Source organism: Heptranchias perlo, chromosome 26 (assembly GCF_035084215.1).
Source record: "Heptranchias perlo isolate sHepPer1 chromosome 26, sHepPer1.hap1, whole genome shotgun sequence".
NCBI classification, from domain to species: domain Eukaryota; kingdom Metazoa; phylum Chordata; class Chondrichthyes; order Hexanchiformes; family Hexanchidae; genus Heptranchias; species Heptranchias perlo.
The window spans coordinates 27,562,675-27,578,920 of NC_090350.1; the positions used below are offsets into that span (position 1 = coordinate 27,562,675).

General features: G+C 44.1%; 1 protein-coding gene across 7 annotated transcripts in view; it reads left to right on the top strand.

The window, feature by feature from the left end:
* Nucleotides 1-7,035: 7,035 nt before the first annotated feature.
* Nucleotides 7,036-16,246, top strand: part of ak2 (adenylate kinase 2) — a 126,835-nt gene continuing 117,624 nt past the window's right edge. For 3 of the 7 annotated variants that reach the window (XM_068006627.1, XM_068006630.1, XM_068006628.1), the window contains exons 1-3: nucleotides 7,038-7,231; nucleotides 10,725-10,850; nucleotides 13,890-14,000. In XM_068006627.1, the coding sequence (XP_067862728.1) occupies nucleotides 7,133-7,231; nucleotides 10,725-10,850; nucleotides 13,890-14,000 (336 nt within the window). In that variant the 5' untranslated portion in view covers nucleotides 7,038-7,132. Of the gene's footprint in view, nucleotides 7,232-10,724; nucleotides 10,851-13,889; nucleotides 14,001-16,246 lie in introns of all 7 variants that reach the window. The other 4 variants (XM_068006626.1, XM_068006625.1, XM_068006624.1 and 1 more) reach the window with 3 other exon arrangements.

A 16,246-nucleotide genomic window follows, 5' to 3' on the forward strand; every position in this document is an offset into this window, starting at 1 on the left:
CGCCGCTGATTGGCTGCTCCCTCCCCGTGACCTCACCGCCAGTTCAAACCGACGCGGCCAACCCGGAGACAGACACGTGTCAGCAGCGGAGGCGCGGGCCGCGCGGGGCTTGGGGGGAGCAGCACGTGCGGATCGAGTGCCCCCCCCCCCCCACCACTAACAGGCCATTCGGTCCATCCGGTCTCTGCCCCTCTTTATACTGCACACCAGCCTGCTTCCACCCACTCTTCATCAGCATATCCTTCTATTCCTTTCTCCTTCATCTGTTTATCCAGATTCCCCTTTGCTGTGCTATTTGCCTCAACTAGTCTTTGCACTTCCCCACATTCTTACCCCTCTTTGGGTGAAGAAGTTTCTCCTGAATTCCCTATTGGATTTGTTAGTGACTATCTTATATTCTTCACCTATAGTTTTGGACTCCCCAGCAACTGGAAACATTTTCTCTACGTCTACCATATCAAACCCTTTCATAATCTTAACAACCTCCATCGGTCGCCTTTTCCTTTATAGAGAAAAGTGTCCCGGCCTGTTCAGCCTTTCCTGATAAGTATATCCTCTCAGTTCTGGTAGAGGGAACTAGTGTGTGCTTTAAACCTGGGCCATGGATCACTACTAAAGAGGAATAAATTCTTAAATGTGATATGCTCTGGGTTAGCTTAATGTTATTAGATAGGTGATTAAACTCCATAGAGATAAGCTTTTTTCTACTTCAAACCTTTTGTCCCTCAACTCCTTAAAAGGTGCCTACTCTTGCTAGGGTATGATTTCATGAGTGCAAACAACCCTTCCTCCACAATACCTCACCCAACTAACCGTTCTTCATACATAGGCTTATTCAACTGTATAGGACATGATGCCAGATCTGTGTGCCACAACAAGAGAGAAGGTCGTGTGGACGATAAAATCACTTTCTGCTCAGGCACAATCCTGAATAAACGTAGTCATTTTCTGATAAACGTTCCCACATTTATTAGAGAAGCATTCTAAATCATTTCAAACATCACAAGATTTGAGTGTTGGCAACATTCTGTGCACAACTTACTATTGACAATCATGAAACTATCAGGACACTAAAAAATCAAAGCTTCATACACCTAAATTGCCCAGCTAGTGCTCCCCTTTTCCAGACCTGATCTGCTCCACCTCTGACCATTGCCACCACACTTAGTCAGGTCTCTCCATTTGATGCTGCTGCCTCTGTGATTTTCTCCATCATCTGCCCACTGAAGTTACTGTTTGTTACGTTGGTTGCAGTGTTTTGAACTACATCTGGGTCTGTAGGATCAGTCAAGCCTGCTGCCACGACTGATGGAAAAAAGGTTACTTCCTCACTGGTCTGAATCTACTAATGAGTGAGCAGCAGCCATCTCCATTTCTCCAGACCCATTAAGTTCAAAATGTTGCAACTAGCAGGAGAAGAAACTTAAGTGCACAATTACAAAATAACTGTACCAGGGCTTAGAGGGACAGAATATGGCTTGCGACTGTGCATTGGATACCCCCAGTATAGGTCACCACATCTGAGCTCCTGTGTTTTCCTAAATTACAACAGTGACTACAGTTCAAATGTATTTCATTGGCTGTGAAGCAACTTTTGGACACCCTGAGATTATGAAAAGTGCTCTATAAATCAAGGTTTATCTTTTGCTGACAAATATGCCTTCTTGATGTTCAGCTCAAGGAAGTTTTAGCTTATCCAAAACTTGATGTTGGACAGACAGTCTGACAGTATGCAGGTAACCATGGGGGCAAGCGAAGCAGTGAGAATACAACTGGATATTATCAGCATATATATAGAAGCTGACCACTATGCCTATGAATGCTGTCACCGAGGAACAACAAATAAATGAATAAATGGAGAAGGGGTCAAGGCTAGATTCTTGGGGAACTCCTAAGCTGCAGGAAAGGGAAGTTGGATAATGGAAGCAAAGCGGTGAGGGAGGATAGCATGATAAACTATGTCAAACACAGTGGAAATATCAAACATATACTGAAAAATATTTGTGCCACAATAACAAATTTACTTATCAGTGATGGTTTGACTTCTACTACCCAGTTTCCCCAAATATCCAACAAGCCATCTACTAATGCCAACAGTGCCCACATAGTCTTTTCTTTCTTGTACTTTACTTTTCTATGTTACAGGCAATATTGTTAAAATCTGATCAATGGTAGTAAATTGCTCACCAATGTTCAGTTTGGGTTCCGCCAGGACCACATGGCTCCTGACCTCATTACAGCCTTGGTCCAAACATGGACAAAAGAGCTGAATTCCAGAGGTGAGGTGAGAGTGACTGCCCTTGACATCAGGGCAGCATTTGACCGAGTGTGGCACCAAGGAGCCCTAGTAAAATTGAAGTCAATGGGAATCAGGGGGAAAACTCTCCAGTGGGAGTCGTACCTAGCACAAAGGAAGATGGTAGTGGTTGTTGGAGGCCAATCGTCTCAGCCCCAGGATATTGCTGCAGGAGTTCCTCAGGGCAGTGTCCTAGGCCCAACCATCTTCAGCTGCTTCATCAATGACCTTCCCTCCATCGTCTAACCACCTCCCCTTGACATTCAATGGCATTACCATCGCCGAATCCCCCACCATCAACATCCTGAGGGTCACCATTGACCAGAAACTTAACTGGACCAGCCACATAAATACTGTGGCTACAAGAGCAGGTCAGAGGCTGGGTATTATGCGGCGAGTGACTCACCTCCTGACTCCCCAAAGCCTTTCCACCATTTACCAGGCATAAGTCAGGAGTGTGATGGAATACTCTCCACTTGCCTGGATGAGTGCAGCTCCAACAACACTCAAGAAGCTCGACACCATCCAGGACAAAGCAGCCCGCTTGATTGGTACCCCATCCACCACCCTAAACATTCACTTCCTTCACCACCGATGCACAATGGCTGCAGTGTGTACCATCCACAGGATGCACTGCAGCAACTCGCCAAGGCTTCTTCAACAGCACCTTCCAAACCCACGATCTCTACCACCTAGAAGGACAAGGGCAGCAGGCACATGGGAACAACACCACCTGTACGTTCTCCTCCAAGTCACATACCATCCTGACTTGGAAATATATCACTGTTCCTTCATCGTCGCTGGGTCAATATCCTGGAACTCCCTTCCTAACAGCACTGTGGGAGAACCTTCACCACATGGACTGCAGCAGTTCAAGAAGGTGGCTCACCACCACCTTCTCAAGGCCAATTAGGGATGGGCACATCCCATGAACGAATAAAAAAAAATTGCATCACATCATGAAGTATATCTAGGTCCACCTTGTTATATCCATATTTATAAATATTTTATACTTGGTTGTGGTTTACTTTAGTCAACTGTTCAATGCTGTGTCAACAGGTGAGCGAAGGAGACTATTAACTATACCAATGTAAGATTATACCGTCACCTGTTGAATCTATATTGAACATGTAGTTTCGGCAAGTCATCTTCTGTATTAATCAAATATATATCTGATGATTGTTAACTAATGTATTGTTGTAATCATACATGTACCTTGATTCATTGTACTTCATATTTTGGGGACATGTACCTTCTTCTTTCCTTATATGAACATACTTCTCTCTTTTATACTAAATAAGCAAGTATATAGTAATTAACCACACAACTTAGAATCTGTCAAGCTGTGCAAAACCCTTAAAAATCCTTCATTAAAACTAATAAAAGTAAAGTATGAAATCGCCAGCACAGCATATAGCTACAGAGACATGCCCACAAGATAAGAACCTAACTGTCCATATGAGACAATGGAGTCTTAGAGTTCCAAGCCTGGGACCCAGACAGGAGTATAAGATAACGGACCTAGAAGCTACTAAAGGTGGCCGTGAGAGAAACACGATAGGATAAGATGAGGGGCTAGTCCCATGGGAATGGTGGTAACTGGTGATTGGTCAATTAAAGGGGTATGGCATTGGGAGGGCTACTCCACCACCACCTGTCCATCAAAGAAAGAGATAAGGAGTAGGCCGACTCTTCTTTTTTTTTCTTTTTTTATCTTTTCTTTTCTTTCTTTTTTTTCCTCTTTTTTTTACCTTTTATAAAGGTGTCAAGGGGGGAAAAAAGCAACAATTTCAATGCAACCATTAAAAACAGGCCCATCTCCGTGTGAGCCGTGCGAATGCGGGTTGATGTTCCGTAGCCCGTGGGCCTCGGACTCTGCCTCAGGCTGATTGGGACATTTTTTTTTCAAATTAGGCCCCCCTTTTATAAGAAGGGGGGGTGCGGGGTGTGCTTACGAACTAAAAAACCCAAAGAAACCAAACCCAAGTTTTCAAATTAAAACTTTATTAACCTCGTCCAGGATGCATTCCAGCCCCTGCGGTGCCCACCGGTCGCGGAAAGCCTCAAGCGTACCGGCAGACACCGCGTGCTCCATCTCCAGGGCCACCCGGGCGCAGAGCAACCCGCGAAAGAGAGGCAGACAGGCCGAGCGCCCGCCCCCACGGACCGCGAGCATCCTGGACCTGTGGATACCGACTCTTCTTCCTTTGTCCCGGAAGATGCTCGACACCTAATTGGCCACCACACCTTTTGGCAAAATCTCCATGGGGTCAAACACCTGTATCAATAGTAGCTCCTGACACCACCCCCAAAAGTAGCATAAAAGAAAGACCCCTTGCCACAGTCAGGTTGTAGAGGATACGGATGGGAGTAAGGGTTGAACCTGGACCGAAACCAGGCATCTCTAAGGAAGGAAGGATCCAGATCCAAAATGGTCAGAGGCCAACGAGTCAGAGACCTACGAAGGAAACCTTGTCTCGAGGGATGAGAGGAAACCCCAGGTGCGGTCAGAGGAAGCCTCGGGCGGGGTAAGGCCAAGAAGCCTACAAAGGTATCAGCAGAGAAAGCCCCAGGCAGAGTAACCGTCAAGGCTCCTGTGCAAAGTAGGCACACCCTCTACCCAGGACAGGTGATCTCACTCTTGTTCTGTTCTATCAACTACCGCTTAAGCATGCATAGTGCTGAACTTTGTGTGAAACTTAATAAAACTCCACGATACCATATTGGTGTCACATCGATCATTAGCAGAGGGGTAGAAAAATACCCTACAACCCTCACCCAGCATTCTGACTTCTGAAAAAGAATAGCACAATAAATTGCAACTACAGATATTTAGGTTCAGTGTACTGTTTTCATTCTTTTGGAAGCTCTGAAATTTTCAACAGGATTGAGTTTCAGACTGCCAATGGAAAAGAAAAATATGGTTTTAACCAAACTGGTAAAGTGACATGTTACCACTTGCTGAATTATTTAGAGTGAGTAACAGCAAATCAAATTGAAAACAATTCAGTGTTTTAATTAAATTACTAAAGATAAAAGTCCAACATTTCTAACTAGTCACTGTGTTTTAGGAAAAAAATTGGTATCCGTATCTTACTATAGAGAACCAATTCAGGTAAAAGATTTGCAATCACTCCTTATTCTTCTCAAAAACAGATTTCGTAGTTTCCACCTCCATGTCTTTGCCTGTACTCTGCCAAGGGGACCAACTTTGGGTTTGTTTTGTTTAAGTTCCTTCTCCAGGGCCACCCGGGCGCAGAGAATGCCACAGAAGAGAGGCAGACAGTTGGAGCGACCGCCCCCGCAGGTTGTGTCTAGCCTGGACCTGTAGATAGCCACCTTCGTCGGGCCCAGGGTCAGACCCACAAGGAGGTCCTCTGACTTGCCCACCCTCCTCCTCACTGGGTCGCCAAAGATCAGGAGCGTGGGACTGATGTGCAACCAAAACTTGAGGAGCAGCCCCCTTAAATATTGAAATAGGGGCTGCAACCTCTCACATTTGATTTAGATATGAAAACCGGACTCCTCCAGGCCGCAGAAATTTCAAGCAGCCAGGGTATCCGTAAAACGGCTTAGCAGCCAGTTTGTGGGGACTGCTTCATGCAACACTCTCCTTCCCATATCCCCACTGGTGCAGGGGTGGACTTGCGCGTAGACAGCCCTCCATCGGGGACCCCCACCTCCATAGAATGGCAAGATGGTACGTCAAGGCGTGCCCGGACAGGAGGCCAGGGTCATGAAGTGGAGAGTTTGCAGGAGCAGCCTGTACAGGAAACCCCTCCCTGCAGAGTGGAATCGCACGGAGGGAATTTCCAAAAGACGGCTCAAGTTGTGAGGCTCAGGCTCCCAAGGAAGGATTCAGGGCCTGGCGCCGATGAGAAATTCTGTCCGAGCAGGGGTCAGATTGGACGGGATCGCTCCACACACTTGAGCCTCCTCAACACGCCTAGTGGACGCAGGGCCAAGTGCGACTTCTAGCGCTTGGATGGCTTTGGACAAGCACCAGACGTGGCGCCAGAGCATCCACTGTGCCAAAGTCTCTGGCGACATCCAGCCCGCTCCTCCGCCATCCAGGACATCCCTGACTCTGGTTACCTGGCCAGTCTGGACCCCTCCTCTCCGCCAGCCATGCGTCACAGAAGCCAACCACGCCAACTCTAGATGGATGGATTACTGGAGGTTTCATCACATGACCTCTCATCTCCAACTGCCCCACCCAGCCAAACAGCCTCCCCCCTCAATCTCCAATATTTTAATAATTAATAAGTGTTCAAAGAAAATGAAGAACTCACAAATTTTTATTGCCCCAAGGATTTTTCTCCCAGGTTGCTTGCAGCAATGAGCAGGAGATTAATCTTAAATCCTGAAAACTCGAGGCCGATCCTAAAGGATTGGCAACCCTATCAGGCACCCTAAAGTTTTGCAGGAACGGAAAAGCAACAGAAGGTATTTACTGCGTTCTGTAGTGAGTCGGGAGTCACAATGATATATAACTAAATTCAATATTTTGCAAAAAAAACCACAAGCAACCGCATAGCAACTTATATAATTTACTATGTTATGCGCAAAAATAACATCTAGAAAGCATGTATGTGTATATAGTTCAGGTGGGACTGGCGCCCGCTTTAAACGCAATTTCCTTTGCTACAAAAATAAGCGCCAAATAGTTGCAAAAATTGACGACACGATTCGCCAATCGGCGCTGCCGCTCGCGTTCGTCAAGTTGTCACAAACGTGCGCGTGACGTCAGCAGGAAGTGGTGTCACCGACAGTGCGAGAGCCTGTGGAGTGATCGTTTGTCGTCTGTCACTAACCTGAAAATAAATAAATAAAACAATGAGCCCAGGAGCTGATCAGGAACCAAAGGTGAACCAAGTTCACAAGAACATAAGAGCCATTCTCCTGGGCCCCCCTGGAGCAGGCAAAGGAACACAGGTGAGTGAGGCGATCTAATGCTGGGAAGCGTTGCCCCAATCCCGAAGCGGAATGTCCACCTGGCTTCTAAACTTTGAATTTGCACAGTGCCAAAGTTCGGGTAAAAAGAGTCGTTTCGTTGATTGGAATGCCCCGTTTAATATTTTTTGTAACAAATGTAGGATTATATTTTTCTACTTCAAATTTTCAGACTGATATGAGTTATTAGATAACCTTTCATTAGTAATTTTGGGTTCCATTTTATTTTATGTGGAGGCTCTATTGACCTTAAATGACCTTTTAAAGCTTTTGGTTTTTAACGGTGTTCATCTTTTCGGTGAAATTCTTGAAATGATTCCAAAATTGTAAGATTTTAGTTTTAAAAAATAACATTTTGTAAGCTAAAGTGGGATCTGATCAGCTTACTTTTTTGTTAAGATACCGTTGTTTGTTTATTGTTTGTATAGACCTTAAAGTTAAATTGTACCTGTCAAAATGGGCAGTTTATATTTTTGTACTTGGAGGCAAGGATTGTAGTTGCTGGGCAATGGGTTGCTTCTTCATCGACCATTCCTCGATTGGGTACGGCATATGCAGGATAAATCTTACTTTACTCTGCTCAGTAATGTGCCTCAACTCCAACGTGTGGAGATGCCGGTGATGGACTGGGGTGGACAAATGTAAGGAATCTTACAACACCAGGTTATAGTCCAACAGTTTTATTTGAAAATCACAAGCTTTCGGAGGCTTTCTCCTTCGTCAGGTGTGTGTGGGATTCCTTGAAATTTATCGCATATATAGACCGAGAACAATGCCTGGTGATTACAGATAATCTTTCCAACTGCCCGTGATCAAGGCAATCAAAGGAATTGAATAGTGTTCAGACAGAGAGACATTAGATACAAGACTACTGAATATACAAACGGCCAGAACCAAAGACAGACAGAGAGAGAGAGAGAAACATCCGAAAGGAAGAGAAAGAGAGAGAATGACCAGTTGTATTAAAAACAGATAACTTTTTTTTTCGCTGGTGGGGCTACGTGTAGCGCGACATGAACCCAAGATCCCGGTTGAGGCCGTCCTCATGGGTGCGGAACTTGGCTATCAATTTCTGCTCGACGATTTTGCGTTGCCGTGTGTCTCGAAGGCCACCTTGGAGAACGCTTACCCGAAGATCGGTGGCTGAATGTCCTTGACTGCTGAAGTGTTCCCCGACTGGGAGGGAACCCTCCTGTCTGGCGATTGTTGCGCAGTGTCTGTTCATCCGTTGTCGCAGCGTCTGCATGGTCTCGCCAATGTACCATGCTCTGGGGCATCCTTTCCTGCAACGTATGAGGTAGACAACGTTGGCCGAGTCACAGGAGTATGAACCATGTACCTGGTGGGTGGTGTCCTCTCGTGTGATGGTGGTATCTGTGTCGATGATCTGGCATGTCTTGCAGAGGTTGCAGAGGTTGCCGTGGCAGGGTTGTGTGGTGTCGTGGACGCTGTTCTCCTGAAAGCTGGGTAATTTGCTGCGAACGATGGTCTGTTTGAGGTTGAGTGGCTGTTTGAAGGAGAGTAGCGGAGGCGTGGGGATGGCCATAGCGAGGTGTTCGTCGTCATCGATGACATGTTGAAGGCTGCGGAGAACATGACGTAGTTTCTCCGCTCCGGGGAAGTACTGGACGACAAAGGGTACTCTGTTGGTTGCGTCCCGTGTTTGTCTTCCGAGGAGGTCTATGCGATTTTTCGCTGTGGCCCGTCGGAACTGTCGATCGACGAGTCGAGCGTCATATCCCGTTCTTACGAGGGCGTCTTTCAGCGTCTGTAGGTGTCCATCGCGTTCCTCCTCGTCTGAGCAGATCCTGTGTATTCGCAGGGCCTGTCCATAGGGGATGGCCTCTTTGACGTGGTTAGGGTGGAAGCTGGAAAAGTAGAGCATCGTGAGGTTGTCCGTGGGCTTGCGGTAGAGTGAGGTGCTGAGGTGCCCGTCTTTGATGGAGATTCGCGTGTCCAAGAAAGAAACCGATTCTGAGGAGTAGTCCATGGTGAGTTTGATGGTGGGATGGAACTTGTTGATGTTATCGTGTAGTCTCTTCAGTGATTCTTTGCCGTGGGTCCATAGGAAGAAAATGTCGTCGATGTATCTGGTGTATAGCATTGGTTGGAGGTCCTGTGCAGTGAAGAAGTCGTGCTCGAACTTGTGCATGAAAATGTTGGCGTATTGGGATGCGATTTTGGTCCCCATGGCTGTTCCGTGTGTTTGGGTAAAGAACTGGTTATCGATGACCACACCATCTTCCTCCAACGTCTCTCCTCCGTCGTCCAGCTGGGTGGGACTGCCCTCTCCTGGCTTCATTCTTTTCTATCCAGTCATAGCCAGAGGATCTCCTGCAATGGCTTCTCTTCCCACTCCCACACTGTCACCTCTGGAATTCCCCCAAGGATCTATCCTTGTTCCCCCTCCTATTTCTCACCTGTATGCTGCCCCTTGGCGACATCATCTGAAAACACAATGTCACATTCCACATTTCGGCTGACGAAAGCTCTACCTCACTACCACCTCTCTTGACCCCTCCACTGCCTCTGATTTGTCACGCTGCTTGTCCGATATCCAGTATTGGATGAGCAGAAATTTTCTTCAGTTAAATATTGGAAAGACTAAAACCAGTGTCTTTGGCCCCCGCCACAAACTCCGTTCCCTAGCCACCAATTCCATCCCCCTCCCTGGCCGCTGTCTGAGCTGAACCAGACTGTTCGCAACCTCGGCATCCTATATGACCCCAAGCTGAGCTTCCGATTCCATATTCTCTCCATCGCCAAGACTGTCTACTTCCACCTCCATAATATCACCTGTCTCTGTCTCCGCCCCTGCCTCAGCCCATCTGCTGCTGAAACCCTCCCATGCTTTTGTTACCTCCAGACTCGGCTATTCCAATGCTCCAATGGAAATTAGCCGGCATCCTGTCTGCCACCTGCCGTAAACATGAGCTCAATCAATGCGCTGCTGCCCGCGTCCTAACTCGCACCAAGTCCCATTCACCTGATTTCCTTCGCCCCACCATTGGCATTGGTGGTCATGCCTTCAGCTGTCTCGGCCCTAAGCTCTGGAATTCCCTCCCCAAACCCCTCCACCTCTCCAACTCTCTCCCCTCCTTTAAGATGCTCCTTAAAATCTATCTCTGACCAAGCTTTTGGTCACCTGTCCTAATATCTCCTTAAGTGGCTTGGTGTCATATTTTGTCTGATATTGCTCATGTGAAGTGTCTTGGAACACTTCACTACGTTAAAGGCACTATATAAATGCAAGTTGTTAAAAGATGACCTCGTCGCGACCTCAATAGCCACTTGTAAAGCATTCCATGTTCTATCAACCTGTTCTAATGTAATTATCTGAAGTAAATAATTTGTGATTTGGAGTGAGAAGACTTGTTCGACTGGTGGATTTTTGTTTTAAGTTTCCAACAATACTGATGTATGTACCTTCTCATTTATAGAAAGATACCTCAATTGCATTTTGTTCTTGTTTTAGGCTTCTAAGCTTGCTGATCACTATGGTGTCTGTCACTTAGCAACAGGTGATATGCTGCGAGCAATGGTAGCAACTGGATCAGAATTGGGTCAGAAGTTAAAGCAAACAATGGATGCTGGCAAATTAGTAAGTGCTGTATAATATACTGATGACCTTTAATACCAGTGCTGAAATGCTATTGCTTGTATTGTGTTTATTCTAAACATTAACTTGTGATTATCAACTATGCGTGAACTCAAAATGCTGTATAAACCTTGTTGGGTAAAGGACTTCCCATTGGCACAGTGATAAAGACACTGCCCAGTGTGGAAACTGATCCACGGAGACCAGAAAAATCCTGGGTTTGATCTTTACTTGACTGAATTAGCTGATTTAACCAGGGATGCAACTATTGACCATGGCATCTCTGGGCAAAGGAAGGAGAAATTCGCCAGAGTTGCTGCTACTTATCAGTATGTAGTGACTATTGCTGGAAAGTGCAAGTGTGTGGTCATTTGATGAAGACTGAATTGGGCTTGGATGTGATGCACCCTACGTTAAAACAGTTTGCTGATCACCCGTTGAATATGTTTATACATAGAGTGTGGTCACTTGAGTGACGTACTGAAGGGTGGCCAGCACTCAAAGAATTATATCACAGTATGAATCAGCGCATTGAGGAGACAGGCAGGTTTGATGGGGGGGAGGAACCTTATTGGACACCCTTTTTCTGCACAATATTATCGATCTATCTATCTATCTATCTGATCATGGTCAAGTAGAGTGTGGCTTGCAGACAAGATATGCACTTTGTTTGTTTTGTCAATGTTGCTTTGCATGCCTTTCCCTCAACTCTTGAAGATGCGACACTCTGTTGCATGGATACTGGTCGGCCCGAAATGGGCATTGGTCATGTGCGAGTTTTAATAGTGGAATTTTGCAAGAAGGCATCAGAGGTGAGCCTCATTCTGCCTTTGTCCAATGTCAAAACATGTGCATTTCCAGTGGGGCCTACGGGATAGTGATCGGGGAACCCAAGCTGTTTGTTTGCATTCCCAATCTAGGTACTACGAACTATTTTAGCACCAATATTGCCACCCTGGATGAGATCAGCTCACTTAGTACAGAAGTACAAGTTGCCAATTGAACTTCAAGCCTTCCCTTTGTGGTGGTTCAGCTACAAATGTAAGGAGTCTTACAACACCAGGTTATAGTCCAACAGCTTTATTTGAAATCACAAGCTTTCGGAGGCTTCCTCCTTTGTCAGGTGACTCACCTGACGAAGGAGGTAAGCTCCGAAAGCTTGTGATTTCAAATAAAACTGTTGGACTATAACCTGGTGTTGTAAGACTCCTTACATTTGTCCACCCCAGTCCATCACCGGCATCTCCACATCGTGGTTCAGCTACACATTGTAAACCTGCTGACTCAGTGTAGCTCTTTATCTTTTAATGGGCTGAAAATAATGAGTGTAACACACTCCATTGGATGATAGTGAATAGCTGAACTTGTTGCCACAAACTGCCATATAAAAAGTTAATGCAGCCCATGGAACATAATCAAAGGATTTTGTGAACTAAAATTGATTACTGTTATAGAACCATAGACCTTTACAGCACAGAATGAGGCCATTTGGCCTATCATGTCTGTGCTAGCTCTTTGCTAGAGCAATCCAAAACTAATCGCATGTCCTTTCTTTCTATAGCCTTGTATCTTTCTCTGCTTCAAATATTTAACTATTTTCTCTTAAAAGTGATGGTCTCTGTGTCAATCACTCCCTCTGGCAAAGCGTTCCATGCTCCAACAGCCACCCGTGCAAAGAAATTTCTCCTAACCCCTCTCCTCTCTCTGTGATTTTTGAATTGATGACCCCTTATCACTGACTTCGCAAGACACAATAGTCTTTCTGTATTCACCCCATCAAAACTCTTTTTATTTTAAAAATTCTATTAAATCTCCTCTTGGGCTTCTCTGCTCGAGTGGAAATAGTTCCAGTATGGCAAGTCTCTCCTCATAACTATAGTTTTATGTCCTTGGCATTACCCTGGTGAATCTATGCTGAATGCTTTCTATGACCTTAATGTCCTTTCTATAATGGGGTGTCCAAAACTGCACACTGTGCTCCAACCGTGGCCTAACCACTGTTTTGTATAAATTCATCATTATTCTTGTACTCTATGCCTCTATTTATTTATAAAACCCAAAATTCTATTGGCCTTTTTATGGCTTTCATCTACCTGCACTTTCACATTCAGGGAATTATGCATTTGAACTCCCAGGTGTCTGTTCATCTGGACCTTGTACCGTTCAGTATCTTTCCATTAAGTATATACTCCCATTCCTTGTTTCTCCCAAAGTGTATTGTTTCTCACTTTTTTTTTATTCGTTCATGGGATGTGGGTGTCGCTGGCGAGGCCGGCATTTATTGCCCATCCCTAATTGCCCTAGAGAAAGTGGTGGTGAGCCGCCGCCTTTAACTGCTGCAGTCTGTGTGGTGAAGGTTCTCCCACATCAAATTCCATCTGCCACCTGTCTCTCCATTTCACTGATCTGCTAATGTCTTCCCGAAGTCTTTTACAGTCCTCCTGACTGTTTGTTTGCCAAACTCCTACTTTTCTTTTGTCAACAAATTCTGAGATTTTTATATTCATATTAATTTTATTTGTATTCTGTACCTTGTTGCCCTGGTGTACTTGTTACCCTTTGGCAATGTTGCGTAACATAGGATCTGAAAGAATGCTACATTAGTGACACGAGGCTTGTTTTTTTTTGAAAATCTTTCAGCCGAATTGGCACTAACTCCTTTCTAGTCCCATATACCATTTTTCAATATATGTGGCATGCAACGTGGCTCTTGAGTTAAATGCTGGAAGGTGTATTAAAAATGTTTTTCAAAATCTCAATTTATTTTTTGTCTCCCTTCTATGACCCCCAACCTCCACTTAGCCAGCTACGGGGAGAGGGCAGTGTGTGCACTTTCTGAATTTCTTTCCTGATAAAATACTTGAGATTGGGAACTTGTGGGGAATCATGCATGGTAGGTTTGTTTATTTTTTTCAAAATTAATAGACTTTCTTTTAAAGCTCTCCTTTTTGCCAGTAGAATGTTGTAGGAGGGGGGAGAAACCTGGATCTGATTTCACACGCATGTGTTGTTTGTGATTAATTTTTGGTTATTTGTCTTTAGGTCAGCGATGAGATGGTGATTGAATTGATTGACAAAAACTTGGACACTCCAGCATGCAAAAATGGATTTCTGTTGGATGGCTTCCCACGCACTGTAACTCAGGCGCAGATCGTATGTTGACATATTTACTAAAACTGTACGGCAGAATGGGACACAACATTGTAGCATCATTCAAATACATCTCAGTACTGATGTCCAGCTATATTTAAATTGACTTGACGATCATATGAGTAATAGGGAATGAATTTATGACCGTGATCTTATCTTGAGGTTAACGTGGCTTAAGATCGGAAGAACAAAAATCAAATAGTCAGAAAGACATTGAAGTTTATTATAAAGGCACTAATTGAGAGTGTTTAATGAAAGTAAAGACAATTATTTTAAATATGTGTAATTTTTTGGAGTAAGATATAATTGAGTTGGTCAGTGTTGAATATCTGTATTTTCAGCAGGTGCCTCATAAGAACTTGCAGCTCAATTAAACATATTGGGGGTGAATTGTATTTTCATTTGGCTAAATATTAGGAAACGTATTGTAGAGATAAAATCTAGTTCTAATTGGGCAGCAGTAACCAAACGGCTAGCCCACAGTTCAATCTTGATACCGTTGCTGCTCCCAATACTTACAAATGTGATCTTGTGATGATAAAATTGAATATTGAATGTTGCAGATAACAACACATTGTGTGAGAAAAAGATGGTCAAAGCAAAGGGTCAAAATTTGGAAAATCTTTGTAATTTGACAGAGGAAACTCACAGTTAATGTGGAGAAACATAAGATGGGACTAAAAATAAGTACTAAATGAAGGTTATATTAAATACAGTGAATAAAAGAAAAAAAATCAAAACTTAAGGTGTTGAAATCATTTTCATATAGTATGGTAGTAATTGTTAAGGTAATTAAAATACTGGTCTATAAATGATTCATAGATTATAAATCCAAGAAATTGTTTGACAACTTACAAAGCATAGTAACTTACAGGGGGTATTTTGTTAAGTGACTACTATTCTGTGTGTAGGATTTAAAGGACAACATACATGACTCTAGGTTTTGGATCATTTAGTGAAGATAAGTTAAGGAACCAAAGTCTACTCTCCTTAAAGGATTAGATCACTAGGTGATAAATTTAATGTTTTAAAATTAATAAATGGAATAGATTGATAATTGAGATGTTCAATGGAAAAGCATGGTGGAAGAATCAGACTGGGCTCAGATATCATGTTCATAGCGATTCCAATAAGAATTTACCATATGTAAATCATTGTGATTAAAGTTTTTGCCACTGCTTTGTGCTTCCAGTCTTGGATTAGCTGCAATTTCTACCAGTTAAACATTAGGAAGACCAAAACTAATGTCTTCAGCTCTCACCACAAACTCCATACCCTTGTCACTGATTTCACCCCTCCCCCTGGCCATTGTCTCAGGTTGAACCATACTGTTCATAGCCTCAGCATCCTATTCAACTTCAAGCTGAGCTTCCAAACCTATATCCTCTCCATCACAAAGACTGCTTACTTCCACCTTTGTAACATCACCCACCTCTGCCCCAACCTCCCCTCATCTGCCATCGAAACCCTCATCAATGCTGTCCTGGCTTCGTGGATCTTCCCCATCCCTTTGCTCCACCATTGGCAGCCGTGCCTTCAGCCATCTAGGCATTATGCTCTGGAATTCACATTTTAAACTCCTCTGCCTCTTCGCCTCCCTATCTCCCTTTAAGGCCTTCCTTAAAAACCACCTCTAACCAAGCTTTTGGTTACCCCTCCTGAAATCTCCTTTATTTATTTTTGTCTGATTACATCTCTGTGAAGAGCCTTTTTCTTACGTTAAAGGTGCTATATAAATGCAAATTGTGGTGAAAAGCTTGTGCAGTACCCATTTTACACAATGGGTGGTGCAGACATGCTTTATATAGGTTGTCTAGTGGCAGAAAATCAGTACTAAACTAACAGAGCAATAACATTGTGACTGAAGTGATAAAGTGCATGTTAGTTTACTGGTTAATTCAGAATGTACTCTTGCACAAACCCAGTTTGTTTCTTATCTAGTTGGATTGTACCCCTAATACAGAGTCCTATTTACCTGTCATGACTTTTCGTTTACACAAGCTGCAGAGATTACGTTTGTCATTGTGATTGCACAATTCTGGTAAAAATTGGGACAAGTATCAGTCATGTCACTTTTCTTGTTATCCTTTACCCAAGTTGCTGAATGGAGGCCAGATAATTCCCCATAATGAAGGGAAAATCAGGGGAAGTTGGGGAAGAAGAGAAAGTGTCATTTCAGGGCTACCATCATAGATATGGCTAGTTTTGCATTTTGGATCGAGATCTGGGAGTGGGTCAGTCAGTAGCTC